Source organism: Plecotus auritus (genome assembly GCF_963455305.1).
Source record: "Plecotus auritus genome assembly, chromosome: 4".
Classification (NCBI taxonomy): Eukaryota; Metazoa; Chordata; class Mammalia; order Chiroptera; family Vespertilionidae; genus Plecotus; species Plecotus auritus.
Window position 1 is genome coordinate 38,714,788 of NC_137775.1, and position 26,960 is coordinate 38,741,747.

At 39.8% G+C, this 26,960-nt stretch overlaps 1 protein-coding gene and 1 pseudogene across 2 annotated transcripts; one reads left to right on the forward strand and one right to left on the reverse strand.

Moving 5' to 3' along the window:
• Positions 1-1,879: 1,879 nt before the first annotated feature.
• On the reverse strand, positions 1,880-25,157 carry AMD1 (adenosylmethionine decarboxylase 1). Its single transcript, XM_080666626.1, has 9 exons — positions 24,701-25,157; positions 7,519-7,605; positions 6,493-6,619; positions 5,124-5,226; positions 3,804-3,846; positions 3,561-3,705; positions 3,347-3,439; positions 3,111-3,266; positions 1,880-2,714 (listed from the first exon to the last, which is right to left on the reverse strand). The coding sequence occupies exons 1-9, from the start codon at positions 24,808-24,810 to the stop codon at positions 2,574-2,576; spliced, it is 1,005 nt and encodes a 334-aa protein (XP_080522752.1). The 5' UTR covers positions 24,811-25,157; the 3' UTR covers positions 1,880-2,573.
• Positions 14,801-19,689, forward strand: LOC308245914 (ribosomal protein eL42-like; annotated as a pseudogene). Its single transcript has 2 exons — positions 14,801-14,833; positions 19,352-19,689. The product of its transcript is annotated as a ribosomal protein eL42-like (transcript).
• Positions 25,158-26,960: the final 1,803 nt, after the last annotated feature.

A 26,960-nucleotide genomic window follows, 5' to 3' on the forward strand; every position in this document is an offset into this window, starting at 1 on the left:
TGTCCTAAGGCAAGTTGGAGATAATACACTTCAAAGGGTAGGGTACAAAAGCATTGTCAGTTTGGGGAATAGCCTACAGCTGTTCAGGTGTTTGGCCAACAGGAGGCAATAAAATGTCCTGAGCTGTCTGGCAGCAGACAATCCTATTCAGGTTTGGGGGAAGTGTCATTTAGCCCTTCCAACAGGTAATTACATTTGACTCAACCCTTGTTGAGCTCCCCAAGCTTCACCAACTTTTTGGTGAGACTCTTGTAATTATTACATGCTGGAATTGGTTCCTGGCAACACATTCTAATTCTTACTACTTACCCTTTCTAATCTCTGATATCCTAGTACACAGTCCAAATAGTTCTTCTGAGCTTCAGTTAATAAAGCCACTAACAAAAAAATATGCTTAAGTCTGAATACCTATTAGCCATTCCCCCAGGAGCTCAAAGGTCTTTTGTCTTCTTAACTCACAAATCTTAGGAAATAATCATTTAATACGTATTTTTTCAATTTAAAAACTTAAGATGCCTAATATTTGATAATATATACTATTTAAAAAATAGATCAACAGAAAACTTTCTGAATATCACTAGACAATCAGTTAAGCAAACTTTTATTGAAGCTTTAATTGTGGTACAGAAATACATTTCACCTGATTAAAGTCCAACACCACCATGAAGAAATTATGGCATCAAAAGTTTCCCTCCTCTATCATAATATACTAGGGTTAATTTAAATTACTACTTAATCTACAGTTTTCATTTTTCTAGGTTTTGTTTCATACAAATTTATGTAGTTTTTCAACATTAGATAGAAATCTTAAATGTATTAGAAAAAAAATTAGACCTCAAGCCAACTCATGTCATCAAATCCACTGGGACACTGTTCAAGAAAATCCACTTTGAGCATTGGTCCTCAAATCAGCACCAAAACAGTAGGTACTGTGTGCTAATTACAGAATCAAACTGATTCATTGATTGAAAGCTTCTTCAATGAAACTCTGAATCAAGAATGTGCTTAAAATAAGTCAAAAGTGATCCAACCACTTGATTTCAAACCAAGTAGATTTTATATTTAGAAACACTAAAAAAAAAAAAGTGTTTCGTTGATAAATACGGACAGAACAAAAACATCACTGCATTAAGCCAACGAAAAAAAAAAAGTGAGGACAAGAATTCAAAATGTAGTCAACTTTGCTGTTTTCTAGGTTGCTTAAATCTTACAGTATTTGCAAATACAGCTAAACATGCCAACTCCTAAAAGCCTGTATTTCTAGTCATTTCCCATTGACCATTTTGGATTTTTGTATGTTTTACAGACAGCCTTCTGCTTCACTGCGTATGTCTGAATAACCTGAACAGTTCTCATTCACATGATCCTCTGAAACCATGGTGAAGAAAATACCACCAATAAGAGGAACACATAAAGTCAGAACACTATCATGTGCATCACAGTCACAGAACTTCAGGTCACAAGATGGCAATGACATGCATGCCGCTCTGAAATAAAAATTAAGGTGAATGATTTTATTTGACTTACTGAATGCAGTCTAACCTTTGTTTTCTCCTTGCTTATATTTAGTGATAATTTTTTTATACTACTTAGCAAGTTAGTAAAGACATGGTCCTCATGAGAAGCCATCTTATTTTACTGGAGAGCACAGAATGGCATAGTTCCCATATAGTTCTACCAGTATGGTCTAAAATTAATTTGTGTCTTCCTTGCTAATCAACACTAGAAGTTTACTTTTGTCACCACCTTCTAAAAGAGCCAATGCCAATAAAAACTCCCTTGACCCTAAAAGAAAATTAAATTCTAGGGTCCATCCCCTCCCCCCCACCCCCACCCCGGGATATAAGATTGGTATAGACCCAGTGTAACAGTGTATTGCTTTATTGGGGCGGGGTTGGGAGGGGAGACACCATGGTGAGGAACAAAATCATTGAAAGGAATACAAACTCAGGAAGCAATAATGTTAAAACAGTAGTACACAAAATGGTTAACTGCAATCACTTTCTTAAGAGGACTCCACTCATGGAAGAAAAACTTTAATTGCCATTGCAAAAAACATCTGAATGAAGTAGAAATTGTTTTTAATAACATTAGTAGAGAATATGTTCTAGAAATTGGAGGTAACTGGATGTAACATCCTGGCAGCAATTTAATAGAACAGTCCCGGATGGTTAGGCTGAGGCCAACACCTAATGAGGACGAAAGCCTTGTCTGTGGGGAATTTTGGAGGATACCTGGAGAAATATTACACTGTGCATAAACCAAATTGAATTGTCGTAAGTGTTGTAAAGTTTCATACAGTAAAAGTTTTTTTCTACATGCACTTCAATTTCACAGCAAGAGTGGCATAGGATGCCTAAACACAGAAGAGAGCATTCATGCAAGATATCTAACTCCTTGATATAATAATGCATACAATTCAAAATGATTACACTATCATTACATCTAGGGCTTTCTGCAACTACAAGGTGGTGGTTATGGAAAGCATGGCCCCCAGTATCAACATCTAAAAAGCAGCCACCACCTTCTTTTACGTGTGTTTCCTTTTTGCGTTTTTTCTTCATTTTTGTTAATCAACTCTGCTGCTGTTGCTGCTTCTTAGCAAAACTGGTAAAAACAAAGTTGTAATCATTGAACATAGCACTCTGGCAATCAAGACGTTTAAAACCTTCAATCTTCTGGGGTGAAGAAAGCACTGTGCGACATTTAGAACTCTGGAGAAGAAAATTAAATAAACTGTTAGTGTTCCATACTGCAAAAGATTCACAAACAACACAGTCATGCCACAAATATTTAAAACATTTATCTTCATAAAACTATGGTATTTGAAATATCTCAAGCTGCCTTCTTACGGGCTTAAGTGAGATAAGATAACATATGTCCACCAGCCCCCATCCCAATTCCAGGCCTGCCAACAGGGACAATAAACAGTACAGGGGAAGCCCACCAATTAACTAGATATAAAACAAGAACCAATAGAAATTTAATGAAACATAGGAAGCCTTTCATCCCAAAAACCTCAAAACTCGTATCTGACTGATAGGTACCATTTTATGACATTCCTCCCTGCCCCTATTTTCTATTAGATTTTATTGTCAAAAACAAAGTACCTGGTTTACAAACAAGGTGGTTACAAATTTTCCTGGCTTGAAGACTTCCACAACTTTCCTGATCAGGTCATCATAGGAGGTCTGACTTAAGTTCGTTTCAAAGCTAACATAAGAAAATTCTGGTTCTGGAGTGATGTGAATAGTCCAGTAAGTTCCCTTAGAGAAACAGTTTTGTGTTAATAAAACTGAAAGGGCACACTTAAATATTTAAGTATTAAGCAAGTATTATTACTTACATCCGATTTCATGCCATTCATCGAATACCCACAAGGATTGAACATTGTGGCATCAATGACAGAACCTGGTATCAGGTCACGAATTCCACTCTCCTGAAAAGGAAAGAAAATAAAAGAGACTGAATTAAATACAAATTTAAAAAATAAAACAAGAATGAGTTAAACAATATATTTTAGTCCCCAAGCAGAATCCAGAATTATTGAAAATCCTTACACGAGTGACATCCTTTGCAGTAACACCATCTTTCATGTAGAACTGGTCCATAACTGCTGGGTCAAGCTCACTCATCAGAATTTCCAGGGTTTGATCTGGCTGACTGATTACCCTACTCTCTGGGAAATCCAAAGTATACAAGTACCTATACAAAAGTAAAAAATCATTTCTAAAAATGACAACCGGCAGTTTAAAGTAATCTTATATACAAGAAAAAAATCCGTAAGATTGTGTCCAACATACCAACAGTCAGAATTCATACGTCCCATACAATATGCTGCTCCATCTGTTGAGGGAGGAGAAAGTAAAATAAATGCAACAGTTCCATTTGATAGGATGGTTTTTTTCTCACCCTTCCAATAGCTGGGATGATACTATTTGTCTCCTATCAGAAATATCAGTGAAGGAAAGTAAGTGGGTGAATTCACAAGTAGGCAAGACTCTCCCCCATCACCCTTTAAAATATGTATGTATATATTTTACTGACTGTCATTTAGAAATTCTCTTTAGCAGCCAGTGAGTCAGTCTAAGTGGTGCTGAGAAAACTATGGCTCCTTCTCTCCTAAGAGTCCATTAGGAAATAGAATTTGGTTACCCATTTATCTATTCTCCCAAGTAAATACAAGTTATTTTATGTAATACTTTCCATATTGTTTCAAAGCCTCACTCAACACAGTAAATTAACTATTGGTAGATATTTACACTAAATTACAATTAGCACTCTCTGATTTAGATCAGTTTAGTTTCATATTAGTAGATAATAGAAATCTGATTTTCTTTTAAAACCATGCCAGTGAGTGACTTTGTCAAATTTTTTAAAGGATCCTAAATTATCAGCTTTATCTAGGATATAAGGGTGTTGGATTAGATAACCCTTAGTTCCTTGACCTTAAACCTCAAAAAGGAAGGTTTATAGCCCTAGCTGGTGATTCAGTTGATTGAAGTATCGCCCAAGACACCAAAGGGTTACAAGTTTGATACCTGTTCAGGCCATGAGAGGCAACTGATCAGTTTCTTTTTCACATCTCTCTCTCCCTAAAGCAAAAAAACCCCTCCACATATCCTTAATATGTATTTTTTAATAAAGATCTGTAAATAAACATTTTGTAAATGAATGAAAACCTTGCCCAGTATATTGAAGGCACACTATGATCTCACTGTGTTTGTCATCTATAAATCAGCTCAATTCCTGTATAGAATGCTGGATCAGTGTCTTACCACAGGATTATGCAGTCACTCACTTGGCATTTTTCTGGATGAAGGGATCATAGCCTTCATATCCACTAAATTTGATATAAATCAGAGCAAGTGACTAGATCAAGATGAATTCTCGCTCTAGCAGGTGACTAATTCGTTTCATTTTCTATCATTTTAACAATGACTCGAACTGCACACACACATAAATCTAAAATTTATAATCAACTATATTGATATACTTATCTTAATTATAAACATGCTACATTTGCATAAATGTGCTTTCATATATATATAAAAGATTTTTGAAAAGATATACCTCTAAACTTTATAATAAAGCAGGTTTCAATTCTATTTATTTAAACTTACTTGGGAAAATTGCATTAAGAAACTCTATTTCTTCCTGGAAATTCCGGTGTGGGTACCCTTGGTGAGAAGGCTTCATGAAATTCTTACGCGAATAAAAGAAGCTCTAAAAAAGGCAGATAAACCAATATCTATGAGTCAAGTGCTCTTAGGAACAACTTTGTAAGCTGTGGAAAAGTCTCAACAGAGCATTAATAATACAGAGTGCATCAATGACTTTCTACAAACTAAAATGCCCAGTCTACAGATGATGGGTCATAAAAATGATAGCAATTACAATACAATAGAGCAGTGGTTTCTGACCTGAGCATTTAAATAGACATGTAAGCCAAAATTTTGTGGGAGAACATGTGTACATTAAACTTTAAGAGTCAGTGATTCAGCACTGGCCAGTGTACCTCTGGTCATCCTTTGCCCTCAAGGATTGTGGGTTCCACTCCCAATCGACACATACCAGGGTTTGGGGTTGTTCCCCATTTGGGGCATGTACATGAGGCAACCAATCAATGTTTATCTGTCACATCAATGTTTCTATCTCTCCAGAATCAATGAAAAATATAGCCTTAAGAAAAGAGTCAGTGGCCCTAACCCGTTTGGCTCAGTGGATAGAGCATCAGCCTGAGGAATCAAGGGTCCCAGGTTTGATTCCAGTCAAGGGCATGTACCTTTGGTTACAGGCACATATCCAGTGGGGAGTGTGCAGGAGGCAGCTGGTCGATGTTTCTCTCTCATCGATGTTTCTAACTCTCTATCCCTCTCCCTTCCTCTCTGTAAAAAAAATCAATAAAATATATTTAAAAAAGAAAGAAAAGAGTCAGTGATCCAAAAATTAAGAACATATTGTTTGAGTTTCTTATGAGGATCAATAATTAACAAAAACTCTTTTAGGTCCTATGAATGCTCCCTACTGGGGATCGAGCCCACAACCTGGGCATGTGCCCTGATCAGAAACTGAACGTGGGACTTCCTAGTCCATGGGATAACGCTCAATCCATTGAGCCACACCAGCCGGGCTCTCACCTTAATTCTTAAATGTTATCAGAATTTAACTCTATACTGTTGCCTTAACATAATCAGCTTTTTATTATGAAAACTGGATTAATTTTTCTTGCTTTCACTTAGTTTCTTTGCCCTTCATATTAACACTTCAAGGAGTTAAATATTGAACATGTCTGGTTTCTTCATTTCTTTCTCCCATATGAATTTTTATCCCAACTCATTCTCTGCTTCCTCCACATTCTGCTATTCTTCAGCAGCATGAAGAATATTCTTTCTCTCATGGTGTGCCCACCCTTACCCATTACAACCAAAGCATAAGTATACACATTTATTTATAACTTAAAGGATTAAATAATGTTTTTTGATTACTTACTTGTATTGAGTCAAACCCACTGTAATCCCTAGCAAGTTTCAACAGGGGAACCAGTGCTTTCAGCAAGAGGGTGGTACCACATGTCTTCAAAATGAAACGTCTCTTGGAGACAAACATGCTACTCTCACTACAATTGAAAAAAGTTACAATATTATAATGCTATTTATGTACTATTGATATAATTAACCTACTGTTGGACTATAATTTACAATATAAATTTTTGCTAATTTTAAATGTTAAAACCTCAAGGAAGCAAATAATGTACAGTAGTCTTCCTCTTCTATTATACAAAAATCAGTTTTAAGTTCTAGAACCCACAGAAACAGTCCTTGAATTCGTTATAAAGCATATTATCTCATTATACACACCCTCTTTTTTACTAAATTTTCCTCCTCACCTATCCTAAGACTTTATTAAATTCATACTTTACCTCATCTTGCACCATCCACTCTCACATGTATTTCTATAGCCATCTCATTACTTCTTACACTAGATAATAAGCTCAGCAAAGAAAGGAATGTTTGTTTTTACTCACCATTATATCTCTATGGTACCTTGTTCAATCCAAGGCCCATTATAAAAGTATAAGAATTCAACATATTTATTGAATAAATTATCTTTGTACCGATAAAAAGTTTGAATGGCTTTTTTCTGTTATATATGGCAATCCTATTTGTACAGCGGAGCTAACTTCATTTTGCCTAAGGTTCTGATATTGAGAGGCATATACTAAAAGGAAGACCCCCATCTGCAAGGTAAAGGTACAATGTCCTTGTAACCACTTTATAGATATTTCCTGCTCACTACATGTAGGTAAAGATGGCAACCATCTTGAAGATCTTTCAGGTAAGACTTCAAAACCTACTGCCTAGGGATACCTGAATAAACATTTTATTTTACAACGTATTTTTTAAAATAAGGCTAAAATAATGACAGAACTAAAGTTCAGAGGAACAACTTGCTATTCTATATATAGCATAATTCAGACAGAAATATGTTAGGTAACACTTGTTTTACAGGACTTACCTGAGTACATAAGCTTCCTGCTTGTCAGTTTTTGTCACACTTATGATTGAACATTGCACATCCTTCAAAAGTATGTCCCACTCGGATCTATTATTTAACAAAAAAGATGATTAATTCATCATACTATTTGCCTACTGTCAAAAATTGTAAATCACATTTAAAAGAGTTTTTCAAAGATCAACAAAGCATATTTTATATTTGTTGACACATTCTTATTGTAGATTCTCTTATGAATATCAACATTTAGTTTTGTTCCAAAGTTATCTATCTATATTGACACCCATTAAATAAGATGACATTATTGGCATTTTACTAAGAAAAAGACAAATAAAATACCATGAATAAACCATGTACAGAGGAAATTCAAAAGGAAACTAAGGCCTTTGGCTGGTTTGGCTCAGTGGATAGAGCATCGGCCTGTTGTCTGAAGGGTCCGGGGTTTGATTCCTATTGGGGCACATGCCCAAGTTGTGGGCTTGAGCCTCAGGAGGGGGCATGCAGGAGGCAGCCGATCAGTGATTCTCTCTCATCATTGATGTTTCTCTCTCTCCCTTCCTCTCTGAAATCAATTATCTATAATAATAAAAGCATACTATGACCCGACGTCCTATCAGACGAAGCCAGGGTTGCGAGGGAAGCCGGTATAGGCAGTCAGGGAAAGGAAGGCCTACTCTTGCATGAATTCCGTGCATCGGGCCTCTAATATATATATAAAAGGCTAAGTGTCCGTCTGTCTGACCAGTAGCTATGATGCGCACTGACCACCAGGGGGCAGATGCTCAACGCAGGAGCTGCCATGAACCGCACTGGCCATCTATGTATATATAAAAGCCTAATATGCAAAATGTCCCCGTGGGAGTTTGGGAGACCCATCGCTCGCTATGATGTGCGCTGACCACCTGGGGGCAGCGCAGAACGAAGGGAGGCCCCAGTCGGCAACCAGAAGGCCCCGATCAGCCCTGATCACTGGCCAGACCTAGGGACCCTACCTGTGCACAAATTTGGTGCATTGGGCCTCTAGTTTAAAAATAAACGGCACCACGGACCTGGTGCTGACAAACCCAACACTCAGCTTCACCCAAGTGGGACACAGGCCCTGCCACCACCCCAGAGCAACACCCCACCAAATCGCAGCCAACGCTGCCAAGACCCCGTGGCACAAAATATGGCCCACAGCCCAGCCTGGAAACAGTGGCTGTGGGTGCCGGGTAATGAGGTCACATAGCAACACCTGGATTCCTCTCCCTAGCGACTAGCCTCCTTGGAGTTTCTTCAGCACAAGAACCCGACTTGCTTTATAGCCAGGTGCAATTTAACCAAATGTTTGTGATGTGTTTTCCCGTGCCTCATCTCATTTGATCCTCATAGAAGTCCTAGAGTAGGTAGTAGACTCAGTAGAATCCTATTTTCTTTTCATTAGCAAGACACGAATAGCAATATTAAAATATTTCTTCTAATTAATTTCCTTTCAATGTGCACGAATCCGTGCACTGGGACACTAGTGTGTGTGTGTGTGTGTGTGCGCGCGCGCGCATAAAGGAAACCAAAGAAAACCATTACCTTTCACTAGTTTAAATGATTGAAGAAAAGCATATTAAAAATTGAGAAACATTATCAAAAAATGAAGAAAAAAAAAGCCTTGGGCTAGCAATTCAACAGTACAAGCATTCCCACAAGATCTTGGGAATACAATGTGGCTCTCTAATGAAATGGGAAAATGCCTATTTCAATAGAGTAGAAAGTCTGTAGTACAGGCAATAACAGAGAACAAAACTGAAGCCATATAAATATAGAACTAAGTAAACTAGTACCCCTACTGGGGAATGAACCTGCCACCAGGGCATGTGCCTTGACCTAGAATAGAACCAGTGACCCCTTGGTTCATAGATCGACGCTCAACCACTGAGTCATGCTGGCTGGGCCTTTGCCCATTCTTTAATTGGGCTGTTTGTCTTCCTTTGGTTAAGTTGTATGAGTTCCAAAAAATAAAGGAAAAAAGGTATAAATAAATAAGAAGTTACATGAGTTTCTTATATATTTTGGATATTAAACCTTTATCAGATGTATCATTGCCAAATATGTTCTCCCATACAGTGGGCTTCCTTCTCATTTTTTTTTTTTTTTTTTTTTTGCTGTGCATTAAGTTTTATTTTGATAGTCCCATTTGTTTATTTTCTCCTTAGTTCCCTTTGGCTCAGGAGATGTATGGGTAAACATAATGCTACGAAAGATAACTGAGATTTTGCTGCTTATGGTTTCTTCTAAGATTTTTATGGTTTCACGACTTACATTTAAGTCTCAGCTTTTATTCTCTATTGCTGACTGGATAAACTCACTCTTTTGTCATGTCCCTTCTACTTAAGCCCATCCAGTAATTTTTATTCCAGTAATTATTTTTGTTATATTTTTAAGTTCTATCTTCTATTTTTCTGCTAAGACTCTCTTTCATTTTGAGAGTATTCGCTCTTACTTATAAAATGGTAATGACAGCTGCCTTTAAATCTTGATCTGCATCACCTCAAGGCTGGTGTATGTTGACTGTCTTCCTTTGAGAGACACCGAGAATATCCTGATCTGTATAATTGAGCAATTTGTCATTGCAGCCTGAACATTATAATTACGTTATATACTTTTTAAAGAATGTTTAGGGGTACACACATACAGAAACAGAGATCGATCAGCTGCCTCCCACAAATGCCCCAACCAGGATTGAACCTGCAACCCAGGCATGGCTCTGACAGGGAACTGAATCCATAACCCTTCAGGGTAAGGATGATGTGAGCCACACCAGCCAGGCCAAGTTATATAATTTTAAATCTTATTTAAATCCTATGGAGCATGTTGATTTAACAATTGTTTTAGCAAGGAACTGAAATGTTATGGTTCAGTCTTCAAGTTCTTATCCAACTTTTTTCTATGGTTATGTATGATACAATTTCAGTTTAGTTAGGGAAGGCTATTATGCATGCCACTAGAGGCCCAATGCACAAAATTCATGCAAGGGGCTCAGCCCTCGCAGCCCGGGCTTCGCCTGGAAGATCATCAGGAAGGTCTTTCTGCCTCCGGTCTAATTAGCATATTAGCTCTTTATTATATAGGATGGTATTCAGATCTATCCTACACTCAGTGGCCAGTTTGGTACTGGGAGGTGAGCTATCAGTTCTCAAAGCCTTGGATCTTCTGTTTAGGGTCAGAACCATACATGAGCAGCTCAGGGGTGTTCATATAAATCTTTATGGGATTCACTTTCTTCAACTCTCCTCTCCTCTCCATAATAGCTCTGACAATTTCTGGCTCAAAGGCAGAAGCAGGGGAACTTTTTGGTCCTCTGGCTAGAAAGACAAGGCTGTAGGTTACCCACTCTGCAGCAGGCTGCCTGTGATTATCTGTCTATCTTGGGCCAAATGGGGAGATGACAGATGGAAAACAACAACAGGGATATCCCTGATGCTATTCCATCTTGGGACCACAGTTCTTCCGGTCAAAAATGTTCCCCCCTCCTTGGAATTTAGGCATCTGCCTGGCTACAATTACTACAGGACTGCATTATCTGTGGCAGGAAAGAACAGAAGAAAAAAACAAACAAAATAAAACTAAACCAAAAGGGGATCCCACCCATTCTTTTTGAGCCAAAGGGACCCCTCCTTCCTGTCTTTACAGACCAGAAAAAGAGGACTTCTTAGAGTTCTTTATTTGCACCTGGTGTGCAGTTCCAGGTTTCTGGCAGCCTTTGAGACCACCGTAGGAGATTCCAGAAGAAAAAAGAAACAGAAACCATGGCTGTTTCAGTGGCATTTTGAATTCTGGTTTTCTTCTTCCATTCACCTGCTAACATTTACTTTTCAGAGCCCTCACCATGCATTCCATCCAGGGTTTTTAGTTGCATCTAGCAAGATGCTTATTCCACCTTAATGGAAACCACAGTAAGTCACTCACCGTTACTTAAACTCTGCAACCAAACAGAAATCCCCCAGCAGTCATTATTTTTCCAAAGTCACAGTGTGAAAGAAAGCAATTGTGTGAAAACACCTTAAACACAGTTGGATGGTCTATCAACCAAGTGGTTATAAAGACATAACCCTAAGAGAGCTGCTAGGCTCAGAAATATAATAAATACCAGAGGCCCGATGCACGAAATTTGTGCAAGAGTAGGCCTTCCTTTCCCTGGCTTCCCTCCGGCACTGGGGACCCAGGCTTCCCTTGCAGCCCTGGCTTCATCTGGAAGGGCATCCGGTCTAATTAGCATATTATACTTTTATTATTCTAGATAATAAATTGGGGGGAGGGGCATGAAAGATGTGACAGAGAAATGAAACTGAAGAAATTAGTACAATGCTATACATGTGCATTAAGTGAATGGTGAAAAACCAACACCAAAACAGCTAAGAATTCCAGCATATCATTTAATCACATTTCTGTGGAAAAAATAAGTCTCCTTTTATAAATAAAATGAGGCTTTGTTGGATTCTAGCCACACCCACTCATTTATATAGTGTCTATGGTTGCTTTCTCCCTATAAGGTCAGAGCTGAGTAGTTGCAACATAGACTGTACTGTCTGCCTTGCAAAATTTTAAATTTTCTATCTGGCCCTTTACAGATTTTTGCTGACTCCTGTTTTAAAGGAAAGATTTTAAGTGCCCTGCTTTATGTCCAAATTTAATGATGAAAAAGACCAAGTATTTTGTACAGTTGACCAAGGCGTTTTCTGAATTACTTATTTGTGATTTCAAAGTGAGATAGTATCAAGTTAGAATGTAACAGCAGGCTCAGTATGGTGGAAGGTGTCTATGCTTTCTCTCCAAACACACTAACACCTAGACTAGTCTATAGTATAAACTATTTTACAAAATTGGTCTTTTTGTCAGTCATTGTTATTTTACTTACGTTTTAAATACAGATGAGTTCAATAAATCATAAACTGACAACAAAGCAGAAGAAAGAAGACAATGTTGGAATGTATTTAGTGTTGATTTAGTGATTGGAAAATATTGCAAACAATATTAAAAATGTTACACAATTGCAAGGTGTTATAAAACAATGAAAAGTCATAGATAAACAAACATATTCCAATTTGAATTACATTTACCTAAGTGCCACCACCTCACCTCACGGGTTTTCAACTGTCACCCAGAAAACACTTAGGAGTATTTAGAGACATTTTTGGTTGTCACATTGGTGGCAGTTTGTCATTAGAGACATGTAGTTGGTAGAGACCAGGGATGCTGCTACACCATAGGTAAATAGAACACAATAGTTATATAGCCCCAAATGTCAAAAGTGCTGAGGTTGAGAAACCTAACTTAAAAAGTAAAGTACTAAAAAATACTATCAGATCATGATAAATGATCCCAAAGTATTGTGCTCCTTTACTAATGGCAGTATATGGACTGAATGATCTCAGTCACCATGCCTGAAAAGCAAAACATTAATGACAAGCCGTATTTTATATTTAAAGCTTCCTTAAAGAATGTGGTCTACCCTAGCTGGTTTGGCTCAGTGGATAGAGCGTTGCCCTGCGGACTAAAGGGTCCCAGGTTTGATTCCGGCCAAGGGCACATGCCCGGGTTGCGGGCTTGATCCCCCTCAGTAGGGGACATGCAGGAGGCAGCCAACCAATGATTCTCATAGTTGATGTTTCTATCTCTCTCCCTTCCTCCCTGGGAGGGGGGAAGAAAGAGTGTGGTCTAGTAAAAAATAGAACAAGTTGAGGTGTTTACATGAGAAAACATACAATTAAAGTGACAAGACAGACGTCTACATCAGCTAACTCAGTTACACATAAAATAAGCAAGTGACTACATTGAAAAAATGTTTTTTAGCCCTAGTCAGTTTGGCTCAGTGGATAGAGGGTTGGCCTGTGGACCGAAGGGTCCCAGGTTTGATTCCGGCCAAGGGCACGTCCAGGCCCTGGTCGGGGCATGTGAAGGAGGCGAACCAATCTATGTGTTTCTCTCACATTGATGTTTTTCTCTGTCTTTCTCTCTCTCTTCCACTCTCCCTAAAAAACAAACACAACAACAAGTAAATGGAAAAAATATCCTCGGGTGAGGGTTAACCAAAAGAAAAAAAAAGTTCTTATTGATTTTACGAGACAGAAATAAGGATGAGAAACATCTATCGGCTGCCTCTTGCATGCCCCCTACTGGCAATCAAGCCCACAATCTGGCCAGGTGCCCTGATTGGGAATGGAACCGGTGACCTTTTTGGTGCATGGGATGATGCTCAACAACCGAGGCACACTAGCCAGGCCTGACTACATTTTTTTAATGTAAAAAGTAAACACCTCAGGTTAAATGATCTTTAACAAAAATACCAAGACTACACAACTGGGAAAAAACAGCCTCTTCATTAAATGTTGGGAAAATTGGGTCTCCACACAAAAGATTAAAGTTGCAGCCCTAACTAACATATGTAAAAATTAACTCAAAATGGGTTAAAGACTTATGGGAAAAGTCTGACGCTGGATTTGGCAATGTTTTCTTGGATGAAACACAAAAAGCACGGGCAACAAAAGCAAAAATAGACAAACAGGACTACATCAAACGTGGTAACTTCAGTGCATCATAGGAAAGCACTCGACACGAGTGAAAAGAAAACCTGCAGAATGTTAGAGAAAATATTTGCAAATCATATAACAAGAAGTCAATATCCAGAATTTACAAGAAACTCTAACAACAAAAGCAACCCAGTTTAAAAAATGGCCAACAAGCATATGAAAAGATGCTCTACACAAATCATAAAAGAAATGCTAATCAAAAACACTTCACACTCTTTAGGATGAAAAAAAAAAGGGGGGGAGGATAACATGCGCTGACAAGGAGCAAGGATGTGGAGAAATTGTAACAATAGTGTACCTTCGGTGAAAACTACGTATGATCTAACAATCCCACTTCAGGGTATATATCCAAAAGGATTCAAAACAAGATCTGGAAGAGGTATTTGCACATCCATGTTCATTATAACTCACAAATGTCAAATGGTAGGAAGCAACCCAAATGTCCATCAAGAGATTAATGGATAATAAAAATGTGGTATATACATACAATGGATAATTCACCCTTAAAGGAAATACTTTATCACCTGCTACATGAATGACATTATGCTAAATGAAATAATCCAGTCACAAAAGGACAAATACTATGTGATTCTACTAATGAGGTACCCAAATAGTCATATGAAGTATCTAAAGTAGTTAAAATCATAAAGAAAGTAGAAAGGCAGTTGTCAAGGACTGGGGGAGAAAGGAGGGGAAATAGTATTTTATAGGTATAGTTTCACAAGATGAAAAAGGTTCTAGAGACCTGTTGCGCAACAGTAAGAATATACTTAACAATCCTGAACTGTACACTCAAAAGTGATTAAAATTTCATGTTTGATTTTTTAAAACTACAATTAAAAATGTAAATGACTGCCCTAACCGGTTTGGCTCAGTGGATAGAGCGTTGACCTGCGGACTGAAGGGTCCCAGGTTCGATTCCGGTCAAGGGCATGTACCTGGGTTGCGGGCACATCCCCAGTAGGGGGCGTGCAGGAGGCAGCTGATCGATGTCTCTCTCTCATCGATGTTTCTAACTCTCTATCCCTCTCTCTTCCTCTCTGTAAAAAAAATCAATAAAATATATTAAAAAAAAAATAAAAATGTAAATGACTGAGGGAACAATGCTGCTGGAGGGTTTTCACCCTTATCACCTAAGGAATTAGAATTGAGTTTGATCCTACTCTGAGATCCAATAGGTCAGACACTACAGATGGGCCCCTGAAAATTTGCATTTAAAAGGCCTCCATGTGCCAAAACCGGTTTGGCTCAGTGGATAGAGCGTCAGCCTGCGGACTGAAAGGTCCCAGGTTCGATTCCGGTCAAGGGCACGTAACTTGGTTGCGGGCACATCTCCAATAGGAGGTGTGCAAGAGGCAGCTGATCGATGTTTCTCTCTCATCGATGTTTCTAACTCTCTATCCCTCTTCCTTCCTCTCTGTAAAAAAAAATCAATAAAGATATAAAATAAAATAAAAGGCCTCCATGTAATTAGATTCCACTAATGCAGTGGTTGGCAAACTCATTAGTCAACAGAGCCAAATATCAACAGTATGAGTATTGAAATTTCTTTTGAGAGCCGAAAACTGACTTCTGCGCATGGGACACGAAATTTCAATCACACTGTACGTGTGCGCCCGCGCATGGTAATTTTGTGGAAGAGCCACACTCAAGGGGCCAAAGAGCCGCATGTGGCTCGCGAGCCGCAGTTTGCCGACCACTGCACTAATGGATTACTTTCTTAAAGCAATTTACTCAAAAAGCCTATTTGAAGCTGCCCTCAACTGTGACTAGCTAATAGCATGACTTTCCTTACATTCAGGCCTATACACCTTACCAAGATAGCAGTCTTTGGGTCATACCCTAAAACAGTGGTCGGCAAACTCATTAGTCAACAGAGCGGCAAACCGCGGCTCGCCAGCCGCATGTGGCTCTTTGACCACTGCCCTAAAACATAAGATTATTCTTCAACAAAGCCTAGGCCGACCAAAACAAATTCCGAGCATGCCTTCTTAGGGCAGTTAATTCAAGATATCTAGAGAAATAAGTATTTTTTTTTAAACAAATCAACCCAATAATCACAGTATTCTCCATCTCAAATCTCTACCCCAAATTTAAATCACTATCAGTATAACTATTGTTTACGGTACTTTCAATGTACACTTCTTAAAGAAAGGTGGTTTAGAGACAGCAGTTCAAACTTTTTTGAAACTGTTAGAAATGCAATGAGTTTAATTCAACAGGAAACTTTTCTACTCCAAAGCATTTAAAAAGTTTTTTTTAGCAATGGGTTGTAAATTCATTCAATGTAAATTATCAATTCTGCAATACTGTAGTCAAGTAAGGCATGAGTTCTGGGACAGTTAATGCTGAGGTGTGATTTACTATCTTTGCAACTGCCCCTAATACTTTACTGCAAGTTATATTTTAGCTTATAAAAATAAAAATACCTGGAAGCTTCTCACAATTAATGAAATGTTTATTTATTCTCTTTACTTTACTTCCACTAGAATTTCCCACCTGAACCCACCCACCTCTTACTAAGAATAGGTCAAATTTGTGATAAATTCAAAAGCAAAAGCCTACTTTATTGTCCTTAAAGATCAAATTAAACTTTTTTTTAAACCAAATTTCTTTTCTTTTTTTATTTTTTTTTATTACTCAGATGTTTCTTTCTAATGAATTGACCATTACATTTCCTAAGTTCTGAAATGGCCAACAGACCATAGAAAGACATTTCTTTAGGCTCCTGCTTGAAACCAGCAGCTTCAGCAAACTGCCGGCCTTGATTCAGGGCCAACCAAATTTCTTATTTTCTGACAGACTTCCTCCCCATTACCTCCATCCATCCCAAAGCTGCCATTAAAATAAGACTTTCGTTTGGTCCAACTTAGTGCAGGAATACACTTTTATACATACTCTTGAAATCTGAAAAATTAGTAGACAAAACTGCAGATTAAGATACTACTCCTTTTTACATTTCAACTTTAAATACTGTGTGAAATCAGTCAGTTTCAGAACACATCATCCTTTCCTTATTTACTTGGATATGCCGGGACTACTGCTTTCCACCAACAGATGATTAACCAGTATTCTTTAACCCAGCCCATACCAGACAAAATTTTCTATTAAAAATGACCCCCCCCCAATTATATGTGTCCCTTTGATCACCCTTAAGAAATTAGTAAAAGATTACCAGTATTAAAAAATCACTTGGAAAGATAAGCCTATTTTACTTTAAGTGTGTTCTATTCCCTCATGCCACATAAAAAAACAAAAAACAAAAACCAACTCCAGATGGACTGCAGATATAAACATGAAAGGTAAAACAATGTTGAGGGATGAGCAAAGATATCTCAAATAGTTGTGGACAAGCTCAGGGGAGGCTTGCATGGCCGCCTTACAAACTAAAAGACAAAGTAACCACCTAAGATGGTCTGAAATGAAAACTTCCTAACTAAAAGCGAATCTAATGATCAAAATAAACAGGAACAAAACAGAAACAGAGGCATGGATACAAACCACAGACTGACAGCTGTCTGAGGGGAGGGGAAACTGGAATATGATGAAGAGATTAGCAAAAGAACATATAATGCATAATCCACAGACAACAGTGTGGTGATGGCCAGAGGGAAGGGTGGGATGGGGACATCTGTAATAGTGTCAAGTAAAAAAAATAAATAAATGGATAGAGATAAAAAATAAAAGTGAGTCATGGCAGGTAGTCCTGTACTAGGCAGGAATATTCCTTGACAAAGGTCAACCTTTATCTTAACTGAGCCTATTGTCTTTTTTGCATCTACCCGACAACACATCTTTGTCAGTCATTTTCTTTTCGACCCCTAAGGGCACAATCACTGTACCAGAGCAAACCAAAGAACCCTCACTGTTTTCATGTTAATTGTTCAGTTAGGTATCCTATACCCACCAATGTAAAAGAAGTGTCTATTCTGTCTACTTTTTATCCAATTCTAGAGATTTCCAAGCTTTGCATTCTCCAACCTCCCTAATCACCAAGAAATTTCATGTCACCCCTCTAAAGTTTTTTCCCCTTGCTGCTGGAAGCCAACTCCAGCATGTCATAATTGCAAGAGTTTCATCAAAAGGTTGATGGAACTTGGGGACTCAACAAGGGCTGAGTCACATATGTTATTGCCTGTTGGAAATGGCTAAAGGTATTTCCCCAAACCTGAAAAGGATGATTGCTTGCTGCCAGACAGCTTAGGGCAGTGGTTGGCAAACCGCAGCTCGAGAGCCACATGCAGCTCTTTGGCCCCTTGAGTGTGGCTCTTCCACAAAATACCACGGCCTGGGCGAGTCTATTTTGAAGAAGTGGCGTTAGAAGAAGTTTAAAAAATTTGGCTCTCAAAAGAAATTTCAATCGTTGTACTGTTGATATTTGGCTCTGTTGACTAATGAGTTTGCCGACCACTGGCTTAGGGCATCTTAATCTACCTGTTATTGCCTCCTACTGGCCCAACACCTGAACAGCCACAGGCAATTCCCCATTCTGACAATGGACTGTGTATAGGAAACCTTACCCTTTGATGTGTATATACACCTTGCCTTAGGACAAATTATGTTAATAAAAAGCAAGGGGTCCTGAGACAAGGAGAACTTAGCTAAATTTTCTCTGACTTCCTATAATGCCTTTCAAAATTATGTTTCGTCTCTGGACTCTTATTTAATTTACACACAGCCCTTCGCCAAATTGCTGAACCCTTCTAGATGCTGGATCAATACCACCAGCATTACCTTGTATTCTGATGTATAAAATACGTGGTAAAACTGACATTTTCCAAAGCACTTTCTCAGTTTGTTGCTTCCCAACAAATTTTCTCAGCTTGGTTCAAATAAACTCAAAAGATTCTCTACAGGTTTGGATGTTTCTTATGTCGTGACATAGTACATAAAAACTGCTAACAAAAAAAAAAAAAAAAAACAAACAAAAACACAAAAAACTGCTAACATTAAAGGGAAAATATTAATAAACTGAACCATATTAAACTTATGTGTTTCTATTTTCAAAGGTATCATTAATAAGGAAACCCATAGAGGGTATATTTGTAATAGACATGTTGGACAGAGAATTCATCCATAACATATTAAGAACTATAAATATGATTACCCCAGAAAAAAATAGACTTGAACAAACATTTCACAAAAGATATCCATATGACAAATAAAGATATAAAAAACAAAGCTAGCCTCCATTAGTCTGATGGGAAATATATACTACTACTATACACACAATAGCTAAAATTAAAAAGACAAGTGTTAGCTTTCCCTGCTGATAGTGCTCTAGCAAACTGGTGAACATTCCTAAAACCCGCTGAATTTTCTGTAAGTGTGGCAAGCATCAACCCCACAAAGTAACACAGTACAAGAAAGAGCAAGGATTCTCTGTATGCGCAGGGAAGGCGGCATTGTGACAGGAAGCAGAGTGGTTATGGTGGGCAGACTAAGCTTATTTTCTGGAAAAAAAAAAAAAAAGGCTAAAACTACAAAGAAGATTGTGCTGAGGCTTGAATGCGTTGAGCCTAACTGCAGATCTAAGAGAATGCTGGCCATTAAGAGATTCAAGCATTTTGAACTGGGACGAGATAAGAGAAAGGGTCAAGCGATCCAGTTCTAAGTTTCATATTTTGTTTTATTATATGACAAAATCTTGATATGTTCAAATAAATAAAAAAATAAAAAGACAAGTGTTAGATGAATATATGGAGCTACTGGAACCCTCAAGCTAGATATATGCACTCTCTGACCTAACAGAAATACATAGTGTTCACTAAAAGACACATGCAATCTATTTGTATTAGCAAACTAGAAGCTATTCAAATGCCCATAACAGTAGAATGGATAAATTGTGGTGTATCAACACAAAACAACTACAGGCACAACAATGAGAATGAACTACAAAACCTCAAACATAATGTTGACTGTGGGAGGCCTTACATGATGCAAACTAAATGATTCCATATCTATGGTATGTTAGAAGTTAGGATACTGATTACCCCAGGGGTAGAGGGGGCAGGAAAATAACTGCTAGAGGTGGCGAGGAGGAGTTCTGGCTAGTTATATTTCTTAAACTTTAGTGACACGAGTGTGATCAGTTTGTGAAAACTAGGTTTGCATTATGATTTTCGTAACTTTTTTGTTTCAACAAAAAGTTTTTAAAAAATCTGTATTCAAAGACAAGCTGTTTTACTAACAGCCAGATTTTTCATATTATACTTCTTTCTTTGGCCGATTACCACTTCCTCAAACTCTGCTGGAATATTGCCTTCAAAATTACCTTATGGCTTTCTCTCTTGGTTCAAAATCTTTGGAATTATTTTCATGTCACAATTCTTCAAGCTCCACACCACTTCCCATTAAATATTTTTGTCCTTATACATCACAAAAGCAGTTTTTCTTTAAAATCATTTCAGCAATTTTCCAAATTCATATTCATCTTTGTTATTGTACAAAGAGTTTTGGGGCTATATAATGCTCTAAATTGATTTCATACGGACGCAAATTGCTAAGTTTACATACTTGGGGGGAGGGCAGAGAGAGCTCACCAGCAACCAAAATTATTCTTTGGTTTGTAGCAGTAAATACAACATATATGCTAATAACAACTAAATTAATATTCCTATTTGCGAGGCAATTCAATCATATGCACGGTGAGAATCACCGAAAAGATAAAGTTACTATGCAAAAATAATCAGATTGTTTTTTGGAGGCATGCATGTATTTATTTTAACCTGTGTTGTAGATCTTCAAATTATATTCATCTTTTTAAAAAATATATATTTTATTGATTTTTTACAGAGAGTAAGGGAGAGGGATAGAAAGTTAGAAACATCGATGAGAGAGAAACATCGATTCAGCTGCCTCCTGCACACTCCCCACTGGGGATGTGCCCGCAACCAAGGTACATGCCCTTGACTGGAATCTAACCTGGAACCCTTCAGTCCGCAGGCAGACGCTCTATCCACTGTGCCAAACCGGTTAGGGCAAATTCTATTCATCTTTATATTTATCTACAAGATTTCTGACATACACACCTACTTGTAAAACTATCAATCACAAGATAGTGACCACTTCTACCACTCCCCAAAGGTCCCTCAGGCCTCTTTATAATCCACACCCTTCTCTTTACTCCCAACCCTTAGGCAACCACTGGTGTGATTAGTATGCATTTTTTAGAAATTAAATCTTTAAGAAACTACCAAACTACAAATCCCAAAGTGGTTTGTTCACGTTCCACTCTCACCAGCAGTGCATTAGAGTTCTGGTTCCTTCACAGCCTGTCAGCGTTTGGATATCAAAATTATGCTAATACCAAAATGAGCTGGGAAATGTATCTCCTCTCTAATCACAAGAATGTGTGAAAGGCTGGAATTATGTCTTCCTTGAATGTTAGAGAGAACACTCCAGTGAAACCATCTGGGCCCAGAATTTTCTTTATGGGACGATTGATTAATGACTAATTCAGTGTATGTAATGGTTATAGGACTACTTATATTTCTATTTCTTCTTATACCAATGTTTGAAAAGTCATTTTTTCCTAGGAATTTTCCCATGTGTAATGTTGTAGTATGTGTAGTAATCCTGTTAGAACATTTGTGCCTGCTCATTCTCAATGTCCTTAGGTTTTACATTTGATATACAGTGTAAAAATATTTACTTTTTAATTTTAATCAAATCTATTAAAATCTTTTAATTATAACCTTCCAGCTGTTTACATTTTAATGGAATTACTGAGAGTAGGGACATGAGGCAAGGACAAGCAAGGATTTCTGGCTTCCAAATTTTTATATCATTCAATAAAAGCAAAACTACTAAAGATTGCTTCATGATATTAATCCTTTACAGAATAATAAATCTAAACCTTCCCACTGACACTATCTCCTCTATTTGAATAAAAACTACATCAAATTATTGTGTAGCCTTTAAAATTACAATCTGATATACTTAATTCTTCACCCTTGGTTGAGGGGGGTGGGAGAGATTGATTTTGTTCTAAAGATAAATATAAAACACTTATAACATTTGTACAGCCAAAATCGGTTTGGCTCAGTGGATAGAGCGTCAGCCTGTGGACTGAAAGGTCCCAGGTTCGATTCCGGTCAAGGGCATGTAACTTGGTTGCGGGCACATCCCCAGTGGGAGGTGTGCAAGAGGCAGCTGATCAATGTTTCTCTCTCATCGATGTTTCTGACTATCCCTCTTCCTTCCTCTCTGTAAAAAATCAATAAAATATATATATATATAAAAACACATTTGTACAGTGGTTACTTACTATGTGTCACTATTTTTAAGCACTATATATACACTAACCCACTTAATCCTCACAACTACCCCATGAAGTAGGTACCATTATCATCTCCATTTTAGAGGTGAAAATACACCACACAACTAGTCATTAAATGTTGTTTGATTAAAATCTAGACATTCCAGAGGCCATGTATCATTTCATTATGCATATTCTTCTTCTAGATGAAGATTATCCTTCCTCCCTCTTGCCAGGTTATCACTCTAAGTGATTTATCTACTAGCATCTAATATTTTTTCAGGTACTTTTAAAATCTCCTAGTAACTTAACCTACCCAGTGCATTCTTGCTTGACTGACAGTTCACGGAAAAACTTTCCCCAAAAGGCTACCAATGGACTTCTCAGTTAAAACGATACATTTTTTTCGTTCTTAGTTACTCCTACAACAGCTGAAACACCGAAGAGAAAACTCTCAAAACAGTGATTTAACGAATGTTAAATATGTACAAAACGTGCACTAAATTATGAAGTGTACAAAACAGAATATTCTGTCCTTGAAGATTAAACTTTTGCCATTTCATGAGCCATATTCAAGTAGTAAGGTAATTGCTACTGATAAAGGCACAAAGGAAAAGTGGTTCTCAAGTATTTAAAGAAAGCAAGCTGCCCTTTCTTTTATAAGCCTTTCTCTCCCTCCTGGACTCAGGGAACTCTCAACCACCAAAAAAAAGCCCAACCTTACATTCTGGCATTTCTACCCAAGAACTTGGAGAAAGGGTAAAACCCTCGTCCCTTTATTAAGAATGTGTCCTTACAAATAAAACTTTAAAAAAACATTCAGTGAGTCAGGGCAAAACAAGGCTATTCATTTTTTTAAAATAAGATTTTCTAAATAATTTTTCCAAAGTATATCACCAACACCAGGGAGTTTTCCCCACGGTGAAAGGGAGGAAATCTAAGCTTCCACATATATTTGTAAGAAAAGTAACTGCTTCCTATTACATACATATAAAGTGCTTAGAACGGAGCCTGGCACACGGTAAACATTTTCAGGGTCGCACAAAGCTTGGAAAACGAGACCTGTAATGTGAGCTATCACGACGCTTTTCTACAAGAGAATCCTTCAAGACATAACGCCTTCAAGTCCCGGTAGCACGTGTCCTCCTGGATTCCCTTCTCCAGTTGCTTTTTGTCAGCGACAGCGGTGAGCGGCGCCAACATTCCTGAAACGCCCATTGGCCCACACCCCGGCCGGGCTCTCGGCAGGGCCCAGCAGCTCATTGGTCGTCCACTCTCAATGAAGCGGCCGCGCCGGTTCCTGCGCGGCACCGCCGCACTCGTGTGCGGAGGAGCCTAAGAGGCAAGGGGTGGCTGGCGGTCAGCGTGACCCGGGAGCAGGCCCCGGCACCTGCGGCACCGCCTGCGCTCGGATTCGCGCTCCGATTACCCCAAGACCCTAGAAGACCTCTCGTTGTCTGCGCAACCAGCCCAGCTCTCTCGCGTGACTGCCGGGGTGGGAGGCTGGGGCCCCAGAGTCCTTTGCTGGCTTATGCATTCAAGGTATTAAGTCCCGAGCCAGACGGGCCTCTTGCTCAAGGTCGGCAAACCTTATTCTGCCCCACACCTCGCCAGGACCCCAACGACTCGGTAACAGGTTACACAAACCAAGGTCAAAAGTCGCGGGAGCAAGCCTCGGCGGGCTCTGCGGCCGTCTGCGGGGAACGCCCCGAAAGGCTTTGGTGCAGAGCATGTTAGGGCGGCGGTGGGGCCCAGCCACTGCGACACCACCGCCACCCCCCATCCCCGCCGCCCGGGCGCCACACGCTGCCAGCGCGGACCCCGAGCTGGAGGCCTGCTCGCCAGCCCCAGTCTGGAAGGCGGAGGGCCTCTCCGATCCGCTGCACGCGGCGAGAACAAGTCCGGTTCAGACCCGCTCCCTCCCTCCCCCAATCCCCAAAGCGGGCACGCCCGAATTAGCGCCTGACTAAGCCCGGCCAGCCACACCTGCCGGGAGGGAGCCCTCGCGGCCCCCCAGGCTACCCTCGCCCGGGGCCTCTGACCGCCAAACCGCTCCGAGCGGCGCCGCCCGCGGCTCAACCAGGGACGTTACCTGAGCACGCGGCGGCACCGGCCTTCTCCCCTCCCCCCGGGCTGCGCCCGGCCCGGCAACGGCGATGGGAGAAACCGGCCCGGGCCCCGCATGGAAGGGGCGCTCCCTCCAGCACCGGGGACCCCTTTCGCGACGTGGAAATAACCTCCGAAGGCGGAGCTGTTCCCACCTGAAGGCTGCGAGAACCCGGCTCCCTACCTCCGCCCATGGTTAGTATCTCCCAGGCGGCGACAGCCCCAGAACCGACTGTGGGCGAGCGCCGCGAGCACCCACCTTGGGATGGTGCGAAGATCCCCAGATCCTTGACTTGCGTCGGGTTGCTGCTTGGAGAACCAAACCTCCAGTAGCTTCTCGGTCCCTTCGAAAAAATGTGCAGCTTCCATCACCGTGAGACTAGCGAACAACCAACAACCACAGAAAATCAACTAAATTAAATCTCTTCTCCCGCCGCTGCTGCGGATTGTTCCAGCTGTTTCAGGTTCCTTTTTTTTTTTTTTGCTACAATTTTATATTAACTTTTTTTAAAAAAAGAATTAATAAAATTTTCCCGGCTTTTTTGTATGTGTGTGAGCGAAAAGTTGAACGTGAGTCTGTTGGAAATAGAGGCAGATACAGTTCAGTCTCTTGTAGTCCGCTGTTTCCCCGTTAGAGAGCGAGCTGAGCGAGCGCTAGCTAATGTCGCCGGCCATACTGTGGAAGCGAGAGCGCTGCGTGAGCAGCGACTTTATATACGCCGTCTCCCTCGAAAGGCCCGGAAGTGACGCACGTCCCGCCCCTGCGGCTCATAGCTGCAGCCGCCTGTCCATCACCAGCGGCCAAGTTGCGGCTGGCTGGCCGCCGGCCTGCGAGCAGCGCGGGGAACTGCCTGCTGCGCTGCGGTTCGGGTTCGCGATGCTCCTAGGGCGGGAGATGGCCTTATGTTGTCCGACTGGGGACTGGGAACCGGGCATTGCCTGCCGAGGGGGTGGGAGAGCGGAGTGGAGTGAAGAAAGGCTATGCAGTTATGTGTGCAACAACTGGTTATGCGATAACGTGGGTGGGACCTGAGGAAGACTGGCGCGGCTCGGCGGGGGCGGTGGCCACTGCTGGGCTGGCGTGGTGGTTTTGATCCTGTGCATTTCGCCGCGATTGCTGAGGTACTTGGCCATTCTCCGAAGTGTGTCCCCGCTAGGCGAACGAAGCAAGGCATTCAAACCCAGCATTTGTCCACATTTGACGCACATGGTGCCAAAGATCAGATTAGAAGGCGCTTTAATTCACGCCTTGGCTGCTCTACGAACGAACGCAGTTCTCGACCCGTTTGCACAATAGCCAGAAGCGTTGTCTTCTTATTTAAAAAAAAGCAAGGAGGCTCCCAGCCCTGGAGGGCTCGGGTTCTATCTGCCTCCCACCATGTGGCTCGCCCAAGCCTCGGAGTTGGCCAAGCACAGCAGCTGCCATGAAGCGCTGGCAACTCCATGCTCCATTAGGTCAACTAGTGGGAATTTATTCTGCAAAACTATTTCTAGAAACTGATTTACTTAATATAATTTGAAATTGATAATATTTTTCTTTAAATTGTCTGGAGTTGATTAACTGATTGAAAGGGGTCTCTTGCCTCCAAAATTTACAGTGCTACCATCTCAGTGTATCAGACTGTACATGGAAATTAATGAAAAAAGGATCCAAAGCTCTCACTAGAGGTTATTTAAAGAACAATGTATCTAATATTTCAGTAATAAATGTAAAGTGTCAAACAGTTGCCAAGTAATACTCATTTTAACCTGAGGTGGCAAAATTGTGATAACAAAGTTATGACTTTTACTCAGAAATAAGAAAAAAAGGCAACCTGATAAAAAATTACCCAAGGTGACAAAAGACTTTTCTCTATCATCCTTAAAGAAAGACGTTCCGCACTGACTGGTTTGGCTCAGTGGATAGAGTGTTGGCCTGCAGACTGGAGGGTCCCAGGTTCGATTCCGGTCAGGAGCATGTGCCTTGGTTGTGGGCACATCCCCAGTGGGAGGTGTGCGGGAGGCGGCTGATTGATGTTTCTCTCTCATTGATGTTTCTGGTTCTCTATTTCTCTCCCTTCCTCTCTGAAAAAAATCAATAAAGTATTTTTAAAAAAGAAAGACTTTCCTTAACTAAAAGTGCAATATGATCATGTTGTAAGTGTGAAAAACCTAGTAAAAAAGACATGATTTTAAGTTTGCACTCTAGATTCCCTGCAGGGTAGAACTTGTCTTACAAAAACATTTATTTATTCACATTTCTCCAACAAACCTGTTGAAAGAAGCTGTGTTGTGTGGTAGGTGCATATGCTAATCTTGCCATGTTTTTAAAAGCACCCAACTCAAACTGGGGATTGGGACAAAAGATAAGTGTTACTTATTGCAATAATAATTCAAAGAGAATGTGGTGGTTATACCTGGAATAAAGATAAAAGAAGTATTTGTGTTTTACAAGCTATTCAGTTATTTTGATGTTGCTTATTGAAATGAAGAATCAGTCTACTAAACCACTTCAAACACTAATTGTAGTATAAACATAA

Excerpts from the sequence above, each read along its gene's own strand:
- AMD1 (XM_080666626.1), bottom strand. The coding sequence starts at position 24,810 with ATGGAAGCTGCACATTTTTTCGAAGGGACCGAGAAGCTACTGGAGGTT. Across the intron at positions 5,227-6,492 it reads GTGGGTTTGACTCAATACAA|AGCTTCTTTTATTCGCGTAA; the intron begins GTAAGTAATCAA and ends TGCCTTTTTTAG. Across the intron at positions 3,267-3,346 it reads TGAATGGCATGAAATCGGAT|GGAACTTACTGGACTATTCA; the intron begins GTAAGTAATAAT and ends TGTTTCTCTAAG.